The sequence below is a fragment of the Pelophylax lessonae genome, assembly GCF_965119305.1.
Source record: "Pelophylax lessonae genome assembly, chromosome: 8".
NCBI lineage: Eukaryota > Metazoa > Chordata > Amphibia > Anura > Ranidae > Pelophylax > Pelophylax lessonae.
The window spans coordinates 296,333,909-296,353,352 of NC_138775.1; the positions used below are offsets into that span (position 1 = coordinate 296,333,909).

Consider the following 19,444-nt stretch of genomic DNA (forward strand, 5'->3'; position numbering starts at 1 on the left):
AACCATCTGGGGGTGCCAAGGTTCCCCATCACTGCCCTAGGGACACATTTAACCCTTTGATCGCCCCTGGTGTTAACCTCCTTCCCTGCCAGTGTCATTATTACAGTAACAGTGCATATTTTTAGCACTGATTACTGTAGTAATGTCACTGGTCCCCCCAAAAGTGTCAAAAATGTCAGTTAGGGGTCCGATCTGTCCGCCGCAATGTCCCAGTCCCCCTAAAAATCGCAGATCGCCGCCATTACTAGTAAGGCTCCATTCACACCTGGGCGTTTTTGATCATTTTTCTGCTCCAAAAACGCTAAAAAAAAAAAGTTCTAAAAATGCCCAACAAGTAAAACCCCATTCATTTAAATGGCCCCTGTTCACATCTGAGCGTTTTAACGCCTGAAGCAAAATGCCTGTAGCTGAAAAAAGCTTCTTTTTGGGCTGATTACCAGCATTTTTGATAGATGTCAATGCCTGCCTCCAAAAACACCTGAAAATCGCAGTAAAAAACGCGCGAAAACGCTACGCTCAAGTGTGAATGCAGCCTAAATAAATAAAAATGACATAAATCTTTCCCTTAGTTTGTAGCCACGATAACTTTTGCGCAAACCAATCAAAATACGCTCATTGGGATTTTTTGTACGAAAAATATGTAGCAGAAAACAAATTGGCCTAAAATGACAAAAAAAAAAAGTTATTTTTAATTTTTTTTTTTTTTTTTTTTAAATGGGAATGATATATAGCAGAAAGTAAAAAATATTTTTTTTTTTTGTCTGTCTTTTTTTGTTTATAGCGCAAAAAATAAAAATCACAGAGGTGATCAAATACCACCAAAAGAAAAAAAAGCTCTATTTGTGGGAAAAAAAGGACATTCATTTTATTTGGGTACAGCGTTGCACGACTGCGCAATTGTCAGTTAAAATAATGCAGTGCCGGATTGCAAAATATAGCCTGGTCATTAGAACGTACAGGTACATCGTTTCGCGGGAACGAGCCTACCTGCCGCAGTATAAGTACGGTGGCTGGTCAGCAAGTGGTTAATGTGACAAGTAGCACTGAATAAAAAAATAAATAAAAAAAAGTTATGAATTTATGATCCGCTACCCAAATAACACATTCAGAACCCGCTCAATCGGCTGTATTTAAAATGTGACGCTGATTGATATGTTGTAAAAATTATTTCACTTATTAAAAGTCATTTTGATTATTATTTATGTATAATAAAAATTATTCTTCCTCTTATTATTAATAATATTAATAAATGCTACTAAAAACAATAATAATATTCATAATTAATATTTATCAATATTTAATAATAATAATTATACAAAAATAATAATAATAATACATAGGATCATATGCAATCTAAATTATTATTATACATAACACACACAGATGGCAAACAGCGTGCCAGCCCCAGGCACCACTAGTGATGCCACGCGCACGAGGCAAGAGGCGTGGCATTGATACACATCGAGACGCCCACCAGTCCCCCCCCCCACACACACACAAGGAAACGGAGGGGGAGAGGAAGGCCCCAGGTGGGCATCGCAGTTCATGGAAATATGCAAAAACTCCAAAATCTCCAGCATTTAGTCCCATATGGAAAAAACAGCCGTTTAGAAGTCACCTAAATTGGTATTTGCAATATATGTCAAAAGCATGTGAGAGCAAAAAATAATTACAAAACATAATAATATATATTATTATGTATAAATATGGTCTTATAATGATATTATTATTAATTATTATCATCATAAATAAATAATAAATACATTATTATTGTAACACACAACAATAAAAATATTTTTATTGTTTATGTATATTATTAATATTTATAAATATTACCTACTACTACTACTACAACTATGTATTAATAATTACTATTAATTTATTTTTATCATTAATTATGAATAATTATACATTAATAATAATAATAATACATAGGATCATATGCAGCCCAATTTTCTTTTATTTTAAAACATAAAAAATAATAATTATAAAAAATTAAAAAAAAATTACAAAACATAATAATATATATTATGTATAAATATTGTCTTATAATGATATTAATAATTATTATCATCATACATAAATTATACATACATTATTATTGTAACACATGATAACATTAAAAATATTTTTATTGTTTATGTATAATATTATTATTTATAAATATTACCTACTACTACAACTATTACTATGTATAAATAATTACTATTAATTTATTTTTATCATTAATTATGAATAATAATAGTTATAAATTATTAATAATAATACATAGGATCATATGCAGCCCAATTTTTTTTATTTTAAAACATAAAAAATAATAATTATAAAAAATTTTAAAAAAATTACAAAACATAATATATATTATGTATAAATATTGTCTTATAATGATATTAATAATTATTATCATCATACATAAATAATACATAATTATTGTAACACATGAAAACATTAAAAATATTTTTATTGTTTATGTATATTATTAATATTTATAAATATTACCTACTACTACAACTATTACTATGTATAATTACTATTAATTTATTTTTATCATTAATTATGAATAATAATAATTATACATTATTAATATTAATACATAGGATCATATGCAATCCAATTATTTTTATACATAAAAAATAATAATACATAAAAAAAAATTACAAAACATAATACAAAACAAAACATAATAATATATATTATTATGTATAAATATTGTCTTATAATGATAATATTAATAATTGTTATCATCATACATAAATAATACATACATTATTATTGTAACACATGATAACATTAAAAATATTTTTAGTGCCGGTTCACACTAGGGCGACCTGTGAGGCGACCTGGTCGCCTCACAGGTCGCCTCCCATAGGGAAGCTACGGACCCGTTCTAATAGGAGCGACACAAGTCGCTCCGACCTAGAAAAAGGGTCCGGAGCTTCTTTGGGGCGACCAGGAGGCGACCGCCATAGACTTCAATGTTATGAAGTCCGTGGCGGCCGCTCCGAGGTCACGGCGCGCTGCTCGCACCGCGACCTCGGAGGTCGCCACCCGAAGTAGCGTCGCGGTAGTGTGAACCGGCGCTTATTGTTTATGTATATTATTAATATTTATAAATATTACTATGTATAAATAATTACTATTAATTTATTTTTATCATTAATTATGAATAATAATAATAATACATTATTAATAATAATACATAGGATCATATGCAGCCCAATTTATTTTTATTTTTAAACATAAAAAATAAAAATTATAAAAAATAAAAAGAAATGACAAAACATAATAATATATATTATGTATATTGTCTTATAATGATAATATTAAAAATTATTATCATCATACATAAATAATACATACATTATTATTGTAACACATGAAAACAATAAAAATATTTTTATTGTTTATATATAATATTAATATTTATAAATATTAACTACTACTTCTACAACTATTACTATGTATAAATAATTACTATTAATTTATTTTTATCATTATTGTGAATAATAATAATTATACATTGATAATAATAATACATAGAATCATATGCAGTCCAATTATTTTTATTTTTAAATATAAAAAATAATAATTATAAAACATAATTTTTTTTTTACAAAACATAATAATATATATTATAATTATGTATAAATATTGTCTTATAATGATATTAATAATTATTATCATCATACATAAATAATACATACATTATTATTGTAACACATGAAAACATTAAAAATATTTTTATTGTTTATGTATATTATTAATATTTATAAATATTACCTACTACTACAACAACTATTACTATGTATAAATAATTACTATTAATTTATTTTTATCATTAATTATGAATAATAATAATTATACATTATTAATAATAATACATAGGATCATATGCAGTCCAATTATTTTTATACATAAAAAATAATAATTATAATACATAAAAAAAATTACAAAACATAATAATATATATTATTATGTATAAATATTGTCTTATAATGATAATATTAATAATTGTTATCATCATACATAAATAATACATACATTATTATTGTAACACATGATAACATTAAAAATATTTTTAGTGCCGGTTCACACTAGGGCGACCTGTGAGGCGACCTGGTTGCCTCACAGGTCGCCTCCCATAGGGAAGCTACGGACCCGTTCTAATAGGAGCGACAAGTCGCTCCGACCTAGAAAAAGGGTCCGGAGCTTCTTTGGGGCGACCCGGAGGCGACCGCCATAGACTTCAATGTTATGAAGTCCGTGGCGGCCGCTCCGAGGTCACGGCGCGCTGCTCACACCGCGACCTCGGAGGTCGCCACCCGAAGTAGCGTCGCGGTAGTGTGAACTGGCGCTTATTGTTTATGTATATTATTAATATTTATAAATATTACCTACTACTACAACAACTATTACTATGTATAAATAATTACTATTAATTTATTTTTATCATTAATTATGAATAATAATAATTATACATTATTAATAATAATACATAGGATCATATGCAGCCCAATTTATTTTTATTTTTAAACATAAAAAATAAAAATTATAAAAAATAAAAAGAAATGACAAAACATAATAATATATATTATGTATATTGTCTTATAATGATAATATTAATAATTATCATCATCATACATAAATAATACATACATTATTATTGTAACACATGAAAACAATAAAAATATTTTTATTGTTTATGTATATTATTAATATTTATAAATATTACCTACTACTACAACTATTACTATGTATAAATAATTACTATTAATTTATTTTTATCATTATGAATAATAATAATTATACATTATTAATAATAATACATAGGATCATATGCAGTCCAATTTTTTTTTATTTTTAAACATAAAAATAAAAATTACAAAACATAATAATATATATTATTATGTATAAATATTGTCTTATAATGATAATATTAATAATTATTATCATAATACATTAATGAAAAAAGTTAGGCTGCATTATTATTGTAACACATGATAACATTAAAACTATTTTATAATACCTACTACTACAACAACTATTACTATATATAAATAATTAGTATTAATTTATTTTTATCATTAATTATGAATAATAATAATTATACATTATTAATAATACATAGGATCATATGCAGTCCAATTATTTTTATACATAAAAAATAATTATAATACATAAAAAAAATTACAAAACATAATAATATATATTATTATGTATAAATATTGTCTTATAATGATAATATTAATAATTATTATCATCATACATAAATAATACATACATTATTATTGTAACACATGAAAACAATAAAAATATTTTTATTGTTTATGTATAATATTAATATTTCTAAATATTAACTACTACTTCTACAACTATTACTATGTATAAATAATTACTATTAATTTATTTTTATCATTATTGTGAATAATAATAATTATACATTGATAATAATAATACATAGAATCCTATGCAGTCCAATTATTTTTATTTGTAAACATAAAAAATAATAATTATAATACATAAAAAAAATAAAAAATCGTAGAGGTGATCAAATACCACTAAAAGAAAGCTCTATTTGTGGAAAAAAAAGGACATCAATTTTATTTGGGTACAGCGTCACACGACCGCGCAATTGTCTGTTAAAGTAACGCAGTGCCGAATCGCAAAAAAAGGCCTGGTCATTAAGATGTACAGTTACATCGTTTCGCGGGAACGAGCCGACCTGCCGCAGTATATGTACGGTGGCTGCTCGGCAAGTGGTTAATGTAACAAGTAGTACTGAATAAAAAAAAATTAAAAAAAGTTATGAATTTATGGTCAGCTACCCTAATAACACATTCAGAACCCGCTCAATCGGCTGTATTTGAAATGTGATGCTGATTGATATGTTGTAAAAATTATTTCACTTTCCACAATTATTTTGATTATTATTTATGTATAATAATAATTATTCTTATTATTAATATTAATAAATGCTACTAAAAACAATATGTATAATTAATAATATTTATCAAAATTTAATAATATTATACAAAATGATTAATAATACATAGGATCATATGCAATTTAAATTATTATTATACATAAAAAAGAATTACAATACATAATAATATAAATTATGTATACATTCTGTCTTAAAATATTAATAATTATTATTATTATGATACAATAATAATTGATGTATTATTTATGTATGGTAACACATGATAACAATAAATTGTTTGTATTAATATTTATGCATATTATTATTTTTCATAAATATTACCTACTACCACTACTACTACACTACTACTACTACAACTATTACTATGTATAAATAATAATACTAATATTACTAATAATACAACTATTACTATGTATAAATAATAATACTACAACTATTACTATGTATAAATAATAATACTACAACTATTACTATGTATAATTATTAATAAATAATTAATAAAACTATTAATTTATTTTTATCATTAATTATAATAATAATTATACATTGATAACTATTACTATCCCCCTCGGTTACTACCTTTTGTTTCACTTGACCCTCCCTTCTGTATTGAATTGTATTGTGTTCCCCCACACTGTAAAGCGCTGTGCAAACTATTGGCGCTGTATAAATCCTGTATAATAATAATTACTATGTATAAATAATTATTTATTTTATCATTAATTATGAATAATAATAATTATACATTATAAATAATAATACATAGGATCATATGCAGTCCAATTTATTTTTATTTTTAAACATAAAAAATAAGAATTATAATACATTAAAAAAAAAAAAAAAAAAAATCGCAGAAGTGATCAAATACCACCAATAAAAAGCTCTGTTTGTGGGAAAAAAAGAACATCAATTTTATTTGGGTACAGCGTCGCACGACCGCGCAATTTTCCAAGCTCAGCATAAAGGTAACGCAGTGCCGAATCGCAAAATAGGGCCTGGTCATTAGGGGGGGTAAAATATTTTGGTCTAGAACTGGTTAATATACATTTTACATAAAATTGGAATATTTATATATATATTTTTTTTTTGTTTAAATCTTTTGGTCTGCATTGTTCTCAGGTCCCCCCCCCCCCCCTGCACTGCAGATGATTGCACTACCCAGGACACTCTAGAAATGGAGGGAACGCTCCAGCCAATCAGAGCCCGTCATGTCCTTCACACCGCTTACTGGATTTATTGTATATCTGGGGTGTTTGCTGCCATCTGTAATGTGAGATGAGGCCGGAATGGGAGGAGGAAGCCACACCTGCAAGTCGACCTGTGACCTTTGAAGTAATTGACCTGTGACCTCTGTCCATCATAAGGGGGAATCGCAAGTCAACCATGCAGGACCTTTGTATGCGGCGACGTGTGCGTCCAGAGGGGGTCATTCCAGTGTGTGTGTATAGATTTATTATTCTTGTTTTATTTCATTCTAAGTCCCGGTTCACATATATGCGATGCAGGAATCCTGCGAATCCACTGCGGGTTCACACATCGCACCCGACTCGCAGGCAGTTCACTCTGGCTGGGGGGGGGGGGTGTCAATACAAAGTTAATGACACCCCCAGATCAGTTCGCATATCGCAGTGCGAAATGTAAATTTGGACATGAATCGGATCGCATATGTGTGAACGCCCATGCAATCCGATTAAAAAAAAAAGGATCCTGTGCGACTTTGGTCCGAATGCGATGCAGATTCAGCCATGCAATCTGTATGGATGAATTCACAACGCACAGACATGGCATGTGATTTGCAGAGCAGTGCGCTCCGAGTCACATGCGATGTCTTCCATCGCATATATATGTGAACCGGGACGAAAACTTGCCGCCTCCTCTGTGTGCAACCCCCTGCACCCAACTACACAAATGTACCAATCAGATGTCGGCGTAGTCTAAATTACAAAAATACACTCAGCTATAACACTGCGATTATTAACCACTGCTGGACCGGAAGGATTTCCCCCCGTAATGACCAGGCCACTTTTTGCGATTCGGCACTGTGTTACTTTAACTGACAATTGCACAGTCGTGCAACGCTGTAAATTTTTTTTCATCATTTGTATTCTGGTACATATTTTTGGTAAAAAAAATTAAAAATAATCCAAATAACTATATTTTGATTGGTTTGCGCAAAAGTTATCGCGTCTACAAACTAGGGCTGATTGGCTGAGTGAAATTCCACTTTAAACGTCATTAACCACTTCTGGACCGGAAAGATTTACCCCCTTAATGACCAGGCCATATTTTGCGATTCAGCACTGCGATATTTTAACTGACAATTGCGCGGTCGTGCGACGCTGTACCCAAATAAAATTGATATTCTTACTTTCCCACAAATAGAGCTTTCTTTTGGTGGTATTTGATCACCTCTGCGATTTTTATTTTTTGCGCTATAAACAAAAAAAGAGCGACAATTCTGAAAAAAAAAAAAAGCAATATTTTTCACATTCTGCTATATATTCCCAATAAAAATAAATTAAAAAATCAATTTTTTTTTTATAATTTTAGGCCAATTTGTATTCTGCTACATATTTTTGGTAAAAAAAACAAATCGCAATAAGCGTATTTTGATTGGTTCGCTCAAAAGTTATCGCGTCTACTAACTAGGGGAAAGATTTATGTCATTTTTATTTATTGATTTTTTACTAGTAATGGCGGCGATCTGCGATTTTTAGCGGGACTGCGACATTGCGGCGGACAGATCGGACCCCTAACTGACATTTTTGACATGTATGCCCCCCCTCATTCATGTATGCCCCCCCCCCCCCTCATTCATGTATGCCCTTCCCTCTCTTAATATGTATGCCCCTCCCCCTCTGATCATGTATGCCCCCCCCGATCATGTATGCCCCCCTCTAATCATGTAGGCCCCCCCCGTTCATGTATGCCCCTCCCCCTCTGATCATGTATACCCCCCCCCGATCATGTAGGCCCCCCTCTGATCATGTAGGCCCCCCTCTAATCATGTAGGCCCCCCCATTCATGTATGCCCCTCCCCCTCTGATAATGTACCAGCATGACTCAGGTCTCCCACCAACCTCTTGAAGATGCTTTTCTTCAAGTCCAGGCCGTCATCCAGATCCTCCTCATTGGCCAATAACAAGAGGCGCGAGTCGCTGTCATCCACCCCGATGAAGTCCCGCTCTTCCACTGACGGAAATCACCGACAACACAGAACATCAATACACCGAATCCGGAGACCAGAAGTGACTCCACCAACGAACAAACCCACTTCATATCAACTGATTACATTCACTAACACTTCAAGATTTCTAACAGATATTATTTGTGATCAATTTACCCGATACAGGGGCCCCGAATGTCACAAAAGGGCCACAAAAATTATGCAGACGGTCAGAGACTGCAGACATAGTACAGGAGATGATCAGAGACTGCAGACATAGTACAGGAGATGGTCAGAGACTGCAGACATACTACAGGGGATGGTCAGAGACTGCAGACATAGTACAGGAGATGGTCAGAGACTGCAGACATGGTACAGGAGAGGGTCAGAGACTGCAGACATAGTACAGGAGGTGGTCAGAGACTGCAGACATAGTACAGGAGACGGTCAGAGACTGCAGACATAGTACAGGAGACGGTCAGAGACTGCAGACATAGTACAGGAGATGATCAGAGACTGCAGACATAGTACAGGAGATGATCAGAGACTGCAGACATAGTACAGGAGATGATCAGAGACTGCAGACATAGTACAGGAGATGGTCAGAGACTGCAGACATAGTACAGGAGATGGTCAGAGACTGCAGACATGGTACAGGAGAGGGTCAGAGACTGCAGACATAGTACAGGAGATGATCAGAGACTGCAGACATAGTACAGGAGATGGTCAGAGACTGCAGACATAGTACAGGAGATGATCAGAGACTGCAGACATAGTACAGGAGATGGTCAGAGACTGCAGACATGGTACAGGAGATGGTCAGAGACTGCAGACATAGTACAGGAGGTGGTCAGAGACTGCAGACATAGTACAGGAGACGGTCAGAGACTGCAGACATAGTACAGGAGATGATCAGAGACTGCAGACATGGTACAGGAGATGATCAGAGACTGCAGACATGGTACAGGAGATGGTCAGAGACTGCAGACATAGTACAGGAGACGGTCAGAGACTGCAGACATAGTACAGGAGATGGTCAGAGACTGCAGACATAGTACAGGAGATGGTCAGAGACTGCAGACATAGAACAGGAGACGGTCAGAGACTGCAGACATAGTACAGGAGATGGTCAGAGACTGCAGACATGGTACAGAAGATGGTCAGAGACTGCAGACATAGTACAGGGGGTGGTCAGAGACTGCAGACATAGTACAGGAGACGGTCAGAGACTGCAGACATAGTACAGGAGATGATCAGAGACTGCAGACATAGTACAGAAGATGGTCAGAGACTGCAGACATAGTACAGGAGATGATCAGAGACTGCAGACATAGTACAGGAGATGGTCAGAGACTGCAGACATACTACAGGACTGAAGAAGTCTATGAAGGACGTCGTTGGGCCCCCCTCCTCCCGCTGCCAGTACAGACACCACTTACCGGCCTTCTGCTTCCCCTTCTGTCCTGGGATGTGCTCGCTGGGTTCCGCCGCCTTCCGCATCAGCATGGACAGCGTGGCGTTGTGAGCGCGGAACAAGTCAACGACCTCATGCAGTGCCACCTCTGTTATCAGGTCACAGCTGACTACCAGGACGTCAGTCTGATAGAAACAAGAGGGGGACACAAGCAGAGACATTGGTAACAACAGCAGCGGATTCAGACATTGTTAGTACCCGGAGATCCTGCCAGTAATACTTCCTGTCCTAGGGTGACAACACTCACCCTGCTGTATCTATGGAGGGAGCCATGGTTGTCACCCAGTCTGCACTGACATGTGTCACTTCTGGCTTCTGGAGTGCAAGTCATAGTGTCCCCAGACACATCTTATGGCACCCTGACTTCTTTTTTCTTATAAAGGGAGTATTACCCCATTCAGGCGGCCATTGTTTCCCTATTTTGAGGGCAAGAATGGCTGCATTAGCATTATGAACCTTGGAGCATGGACATATAGCCATAGATCAGGTGGGAGGGCCCTAGGATTGCCAATGATCAGGGGGAGGGGGGGGGGGGTCCTAGGTTGGCCATTGATCAGGTGGGATGGCCTTAGGCTGGCCATTGATCAGATGGGATGGCCTTTGGTTGGTCATTGATCGGGTGGGATGGTCCTAGGTTGGCCATTGATCAGGTGGGATGGTCCTAGGTTGGCCATTGATCAGGTGGGATGGTCTAGGTTGGCCATTGATCAGGTGGGATGGTCCTAGGTTGGCCATTGATCAGGTGGGATGGTCCTAGGTTGGCCATTGATCAGGTAGGAGGGTCCTAGGTTGGCCATTGATCAGGTGGGATGGTCCTAGGTTGGCCATTGATCAGGTGGGAGGGTCCTAGGTTGGCCATTGATCAGGTGGGAGGGTCCTAGGTTGTCCATTGATCAGGTAGGAGGGTCCAAGGTTGGCCATTGATCAGGTAGGAGGGTCCTAGGTTTGCCAATGACCAGGGGGAGGGGGGGGTCCTAGGTTTGTCATTGATCAGGAGAGATGGTATTAGGTTGGTAATTAATCAGGTGGGAGGGTCCTAGGTTGGCCATTGATCAGGTAGGAGGGTCCAAGGTTGGCCATTGATCAGGTAGGAGGGTCCAAGGTTGGCCATTGATCCGGTAGGAGGGTACTAGTTTGGCCATTGATCAGGTGGGATGGTCCTTGATTGACTATTAATCAGGTGGGATGGTCCTAGGTTGGCCATTGATCAGGTGGGATGGTCCTTGATTGACTATTGACCAGGTAGGAGGGTCCTAGGTTGGCCATTGATCAGGTAGGAGGGTCCTAGGTTGGCCACTGATCAGGTAGGAGGGTCCTAGGTTGGCCACTGATCAGGTAGGAGGGTCCTAGGTTGGCCATTGATCAGGTAGGAGGGCCCTAGGATTGCCAATGATCAGGGGGACGGGGGGTCCTAGGTTTGTCATTGATCAGTTGAGATGGTATTAGGTTGGTAATTAATCAGGTGGGGGGGTCCTAGGTTGGCCATTGATCAGGTGGGATGGCCTAAGGCTGGCCATTGATCAGATGGGATGGCCTTAGTTTGGTCATTGATCGGGTGGGATGGTCCTAGGTTGGCCATTGATCAGGTGGGATGGTCCTAGGTTGGCCATTGATCAGGTGGGATGGTCTAGGTTGGCCATTGATCAGGTGGGATGGTCCTAGGTTGGCCATTGATCAGGTGGGATGGTCCTAGGTTGGCCATTGATCAGGTGGGATGGTCCTAGGTTGGCCATTGATCAGGTAGGAGGGTCCTAGGTTGGCCATTGATCAGGTGGGATGGTCCTAGGTTGGCCATTGATCAGGTGGGAGGGTCCTAGGTTGTCCATTGATCAGGTAGGAGGGTCCTAGGTTGGCCATTGATCAGGTAGGAGGGTCCAAGGTTGGCCATTGATCCGGTAGGAGGGTACTAGTTTGGCCATTGATCAGGTGGGATGGTCCTTGATTGACTATTAATCAGGTGGGATGGTCCTAGGTTGGCCATTGATCAGGTGGGATGGTCCTTGATTGACTATTGATCAGGTAGGAGGGTCCTAGGTTGGCCATTGATCAGGTAGGAGGGTCCTAGGTTGGCCATTGATCAGGTAGGAGGGTCCTAGGTTGGCCATTGATCAGGTAGGAGGGTCCTAGGTTGGCCACTGATCAGGTAGGAGGGTCCTAGGTTGGCCATTGATCAGGTAGGAGGGTCCTAGGTTTGCCATTGATCAGGTAGGAAGGTCCTAGGTTGGCCATTGATCAGGTAGGAGGGTCCTAGGTTGGCCATTGATCAGGTAGGATGGTCCTAGGTTGGCCATTGATAAGGTAGGAGGGTCCTAGGTTGGCCATTGATCAGGTGGGATGGTCCTAGGTTGGCCATTGATCAGGTGGGAGGGTCCTAGGTTGGCCATTGATAAGGTAGGAGGGTCCTAGGTTGGCCATTGATCAGGTGGGAGGGTCCTAGGTTGGCCACTGATCAGGTAGGAGGGTCCTAGGTTTGTCATTGCTCAGGAGGGATGGTCCTAGGTTAGCCACTGATCAGGTGGGATGGTCCTAGGTTGGCCATTAATCAGGTGGGATGGTCCTTGATTGACCATTGATCAGGTGGGATGGTCCTTGGCTGGCCATTAATCAGATGGGATAATCCTAGGTTGGTTATTGATCAGGTGGGAGGGTCCTAGGTTGGCCATTGATCAGGTGGAAGGGTCCTAGGTTGGCCATTGATCAGGTTGGATGGTCCTAGGTTGGCCATTGATCAGGTGGGATGGTCCAAGGTTTTCCATTTATCAGGTGGGATGGTCCTAGGTTTTCCATTGATAAGGTGGGATGGTCCTAGGTTTGCCATTGATCAGGTGGAAGGGTCCTAGGTTGGCCATTGATCAGGTGGAATAGTCCTATGTTGGCTATTTATCAGATGGGATGGTCCTAGGTTGGCCATTGATCAGGTGGGAGGGTCCTAGGTTGGCCATTGATCAGGTGGGGTGGTCCTAGGTTGGCCATTGATCAGGTGGGGTGGTCCTAGGTTGGCCATTGATCAGGTGGGAGGGTCCTAGTTTGGCCATTGATCAGGTGGGATGGTCCTTGGTTGGCCATTGATCAGGTGGGATGGTCCTAGGTTGGTCATTGATCAGGTGGGATGGTCCTTGGTTTTCCATTGATCAGGTGGGATGGTCCTAGGTTGGCCATTGATCAGGTGGGATGGTCCTAGGTTGGTCATTGATCAGGTAGGAGGGTCCTAGGTTGGCTATTGATCAGGTGGGATGGCCTGCTGGGGCCTGCAGCTTACGCATGTATTTGCAAATGTGTGCAACCAAACCCCTGTTTTTAACGCATACTGTTAGACAGGTCAATTTGGTTGGTCGCTGGCTGGTTGGTAAGCTGGAGAACTGGAAATCTCTTCGTTTTTTTGATCTGCATCCGCCCTTCCAGTGCTCCTTACCACTAAGACCAGTTATAGGTGGAGGCGGTGACCACTTTTTGCATTATTTGGGAAAATACCAAAATTGTTGGCACTAGGTAGAGCTTATTTCCTATGATCCTATCAGTTCCATCTAGTGGCCATGATCAGTATTTTCCCGTTTCCCGCTTTTCTTTCTGATTAAATAACTTTCGACCTGTAAAGGAAATAGGTGAACATTTGATTTTGCTCCACTCGTACAGAACGAAGGTACCACCAGTTTTGCGGGACGATTAGCTATGTAAACGTTTTCCTAAATAAACCTCTTAGTGGGCGATATTTTAGGATTAGCGCAGTTCATTCACAATGCTAAGTTTAGAACCTGGAGAAGGAAAATACATGGCATGCGCCTCCCGCTGCCCTTTCCCCATATATACCAGGGCACCTGGGTTTGCTTCATTCTGCCTCCCCAGCAGCACGCAGCCCTTGCCCAATACCTACAGCTATGGAGGAGCATGTGACTGTCTGGGCCAATCAGCGCTCTCACACAGGGAAGCTGTAAGCCACACCCGCAGCAACTTTTTTAAAATTAATTTTCAGCAGCTGAACATCGTGGCGGGAAAGTGAAAGCGGGTGATAGCGGAACTTCACCCTCCAGGGAATGTTACCTCCCATCCACCCCTCCTCTGCTGCAGAATTTAGGCTTTTTTTTTTTAAAGCCCCCCCTCATGCAGGTCATTTATCTGGGCCATCAGTCACCAAACTTTATAAACAGAGGGCCAGTTTACTGTCCTCCAGACTTTATGGGGGCCGGACTGTGACCAGTTTATTTTATTATATCCCATCATAGTGCCCCATCATTGGTGTCAGTGGGAGGAATAGTGCCCCATCATTGGTGTCAGTGGGAGGAATAGTGTCCCATCATTGGTATCAGTGGGAGGAATAGTGCCCCATCATTGGTGTCAGTGGGAGGAATAGTGCCCCATCATTGGTGTCAGTGGGAGGAATAGTGCCCCATCATTGGTGTCAGTGGGAGGAATAGTGCCCCATCATTGGTGTCAGTGGGAGGAATAGTGCCCCATCATTGGTGTCAGTGGGAGGAATAGTGCCCCATCATTGGTGTCAGTGGGAGGAATAGTGCCCCATCATTGGTGTCAGTGGGGGGAATAGTGCCCCATCATTGGTGTCAGTGGGAGGAATAGTGCCCCATCATTGGTGTCAGTGGGGGGAATAGTGCCCCATCATTGGTGTCAGTGGGGGGAATAGTGCCCCATCATTGGTGTCAGTGGGAGGAATAGTGCCCCATCATTGGTGTCAGTGGGAGGAATAGTGCTCCATCATTGGTGTCAGTGGGAGGAATAGTGCCCCATCATTGGTGTCAGTGGGAGGAATAGTGCTCCATCATTGGTGTCAGTGGGAAGAATAATGCCCCATCATTGGTGTCAGTGGGAGGAATAGTGCCCCATCATTGGTGTCAGTGGGAGGAATAGTGCTCCATCATTGGTGTCAGTGGGAAGAATAGTGCCCCATCATTGGTGTCAGTGGGAGGAATAGTGCCCCATCATTGGTGTCAATGGGAGGAATAGTGTCCCATCATTGGTATCAGTGGGAGGAATAGTGCCCCATCATTGGTGTCAGTGGGAGGAATAGTGCCCCATGATTGGTGTCAGTGGGAGGAATAGTGCCCCATCATTGGTGTCAGTGGGAGGAATAGTGCCCCATCATTGGTGTCAATGGGAGGAATAGTGCCCTATCATTGGTGTCAGTGGGAGGAATAGTGCCCCATCATTGGTGTCGGTGGGGGAAATAGTCCACCAAGGGTCAGATAATGGAAAGCAGAGGGCCACATTTGGCCCCTGCGCTGCAGTTTGGAGGCCACTTTTTTTTTGGTCCGCGGTGGTGCAAAACCTACAATGAAAAATGTGCATGTGAACACACACACACACAAAAAGGGGGTGCTTTAGTCCACCCCCCCCGAAGGGGTAGGACTTTGACCCGGAATACCCCAGGGTGCAAGGCTCCTGACAGGGATTAAGGTTTCCAAGGTCAGACCCCGTTCTTCAGGCCAGCTGAAGCCGACCCCGAAAACTAGGTGAGGGGGCTCCCGAAGAGAGACCCCCCAGAGGCAGGGGAAGAAGGAACCTGAACAGGATGAACAGACTGTACTGATAGATCGAACGTTCCCTGCACCTCTGTGCCCTAGAAGATGGACAGCATGTGCTGGGAATGGGCCCCTAACACAGCTGGTTCAGCGGGGCCCCCAGGACAGGGAGAACTACCCCCCCCCCCCCCCGGACCAGCACATCTCTGCGCGCGGCGTCTCTCACCTTGATCTTGGAGGAGATGTGACGCAGGGAGTCGGCCGTCCCCATTTCCAGAGCCTTGTCCTCCGGCAGACACACAACGTCCACCTTCATCTTCATATCCGGGACGAACTTCTGAACCTCCTTGGTGGTCACCACGATCACCTCTATGGGACACACAAGGAGGAGGGGGGGACAATATGACAGACTCCGAACACGAATCCAAATCCTGCTAAGCCCCGCCCATGTAAAGAATAAAACGCAACAACAAGCTAAACATTCCAGGAACGGATTTTGCCACAAAAGTTACAAACAACAAAAAATTGTCTTTAACCCCTTCCGGACCGCCCACCGTGTATTTACGTCGGTACTTTGACGTTAAATACTGGGGTTATGGTAGCAGATAGCAGCCATAATCCCGGTATTTTTTTAAAGGATGGGCGGTCCGCTTTAACATAAGGGTGGTCCTAGCTGCGGATTCGCTGCACAGGATCACCCTTATGTGCAGCGGAATAAAATTGTTATTATTATTACTACTACTACTATTATTATACAGTGTTTGTATATCATTATTATATACGCGCTTGTCTTCTCTTTGTATATGATTATTAGTAGTATATTTATTAGTTTAATTCATATTACAATAATATTACTATTACTACCAGTATTATTAGTAGAAGTGGTGGTATTGATTTTCTGATCCTCTACAACCCCCCCCCCCCCCCGGGGTTGTACCCCTTCCATGCTCACTATGGTACTCAGAATCCCAGTGGACAGTAATGACTCCTCCTCCTTGTAAATGCAACCTGTGCGGTATTCCTTAAATACACTGAAGCTGTGTCCCCTCTGGGGAGATTTACCTCACTTCCTGTCCAGGAGACACAACAGGAAGTGGGAGGAAATCTCCATAAAGAGAGGAAATGCCCCTATTCGGCAGTCGTCACCAAAATGTAACCATTGGAAGATTCCTCCTCTGTTCCTGTTCTGGTGACAACGCAAACATTTTGGATGACACCAGGACACACAGAGAGGGGACACAGACAGAAGAGCACAGGGTGGGGGGTCATTCACTCTACCCCCTCCTGATCCGGGGGCCCCATGCAGCGGTCCCAGCCTATACATTATTAGCAGGCAAAAGTTTCAAGCCACCCCCCCATAGTATGACTGGCGCCGGGTCCGTCCATGGGCCCCCAGGGCACGGTGGACATGACGGGTCCTCTTGATACATCTGCATTGCTCACCATCGAATCCGGCCCGCTCCAGCATGTTCAGCGGGTACCACAGCAGAGGTTTGTTCCCCACCGGGAGGAGGGCCTTCGGGATGCTACTGGTGAGGTCACTCATCCGCGAGCCTCCGCCCACCGCCATCACCACCGCCTGCAGTTCAAGCGCCATCCTGCAGGGGGAGAAGAGAGCAGACACAATAAAACACAGTGCAAGAGCTGGAGCGGAACAGTAATAATGGGATTTTTGAATTACCGTAAAATCCATTTCTCTGATGTTCATTGGCGGACACAGCTCCTGATCTTCATAACCATTGGGTTATACTGCCCCCTACAGGAGTAGGACACTGGGCAGAAAAAAAGGTCTGGCTTCGCCTATGGGCAGTCCCAGGAGTTATACTCCCCCTCTCTGCTATAGGTACTCAGTTTTGATACAAGCAGTGTCTGAAGAATTACAACTCCACAGAGGGGTGGGAGCTGTGTCCACCAATGAACATCAGAGAAATGGATTTTACGGGAAGTCAAAAATCCCATTTTCTCTTTTATTCATTGACGGACACAGCGCTCCATATTCAGAACCATTGGGACATCCCAAAGGACCGTTAACCACTTGCCGACTGCGGCAGTGTGGCTCCCCTGAGTTCAGCGATGTAGACCTACGTCGCTGGACTCCTAGTGATCTCGGCGGCGTGCGCGTGACGCCGGAGGCTCGCTCCTGCTCTGTTTAGACACAGCAGGAGTCAGGCCGGAGGAGGAGAGGCGGCGATTGTCGTCTCTCTTCCCCGATCATCGGAGAAAGTGTGAGAAGATCCGCCTGCTTGTGTAAACAAAGCAGGCGGATCTTCTCTGTGACAGGCAGGGACAGATCACAGGATTCAGCATAGCTGAACCTGCGATCTCTGTCTGTGTCACAGAACCCCCCCTCCCCCCCCACACACGTCAGTAAGCATGAGGCATACATTTATCCCCTTGATCACCCACAATGTTAACCCCTTCCCTGCCAGTGTCATTAGTACAGTGACAGCGCATATTTTTTTAGCACTGATTACTATAGTAATGTCACTGGTCCCCCCAAAAGTGTCAAAAATGTCAGTTAGGGGTCCGACCTGTCCACCGCAATGTCGCAGTCCCGCAGATCGCCGCCATTACTAGTAAAAAAAAAAAAAAATATGACATAAGTCTTTACCGTAGTTAGTAAACACGATAACTTTTGCGCAAACCAATCAAAATACGCTTATTGCGATTTTTTTTTTTTTTTACCAAAAATATGTAGCAGAATACAAACAGGCCTAAATTGATGAAAAAGTTTGATTTTTACGATGTCACTGGTCCCCCCAAAAGTGTCAAAAATGTCAGTCAAGGGTCCGATCTGTCCGCCGAGTCCCGCAATCCCGCTTAAAAAAAAAAAAAAAAAAAAAAAAAAAAAAAAAAAATCACAGATCGCCGCCATTACTAGTAAAAAAAAAAACCAATAAAAATTATATAAATCTTTCCCTTAGTTAATAAACGCGATAACTTTTGCGCAAACCAATCAAAATAAGCAAATTGGCCTAAAATGTTAAAAAGTTTTGATTTTTAAATTTTTTTTGTGAATGTTCTGTAGCAGAATGTGAAAAATATTGTTTTTTTTTTTTTTCAAAATTGTCGCTCTATTTTTGTTTATAGCGCAAAAATTAAAAATCGCACAGGTGATCAAATACCACCAAAAGAAATCTCTATTTGTGGGGGGGGGGGGGGGGGAGGAAAAAAAGGACGTAAATTTAGTTTGGGTACGGCGTCGCACGACCGCGCAATTGTCCGTTAAAGTAACGCAGTGCCAAATCGCAAAATATGGCCTGGTCAGGAATGGGGTAAAATCTTCCGGTCTTAAAGCGTATAAAAATAAATAAATACATTTTGGCCTAAATACATGACAAAAATTGAATATATTGGATATTTTTTAACAGTCAAAGTAGAAAATGTCA

At 40.3% G+C, this 19,444-nt stretch overlaps 1 protein-coding gene across 1 annotated transcript in view; it reads right to left on the reverse strand.

The window, feature by feature from the left end:
- EIF2B3 (eukaryotic translation initiation factor 2B subunit gamma) overlaps positions 1-19,444 on the reverse strand; it is a 74,296-nt gene that overhangs the window by 39,411 nt on the left and 15,441 nt on the right. Inside the window, exons 2-5 of the mRNA XM_082265262.1 lie at positions 17,499-17,653; positions 16,282-16,424; positions 10,550-10,709; positions 9,025-9,136 (exon numbers count right to left, since the gene is read on the reverse strand). Coding sequence (XP_082121388.1) covers positions 9,025-9,136; positions 10,550-10,709; positions 16,282-16,424; positions 17,499-17,652 — 569 coding nt within the window. The 5' untranslated portion in view covers position 17,653. The remainder of the gene's footprint in view (positions 1-9,024; positions 9,137-10,549; positions 10,710-16,281; positions 16,425-17,498; positions 17,654-19,444) is intronic.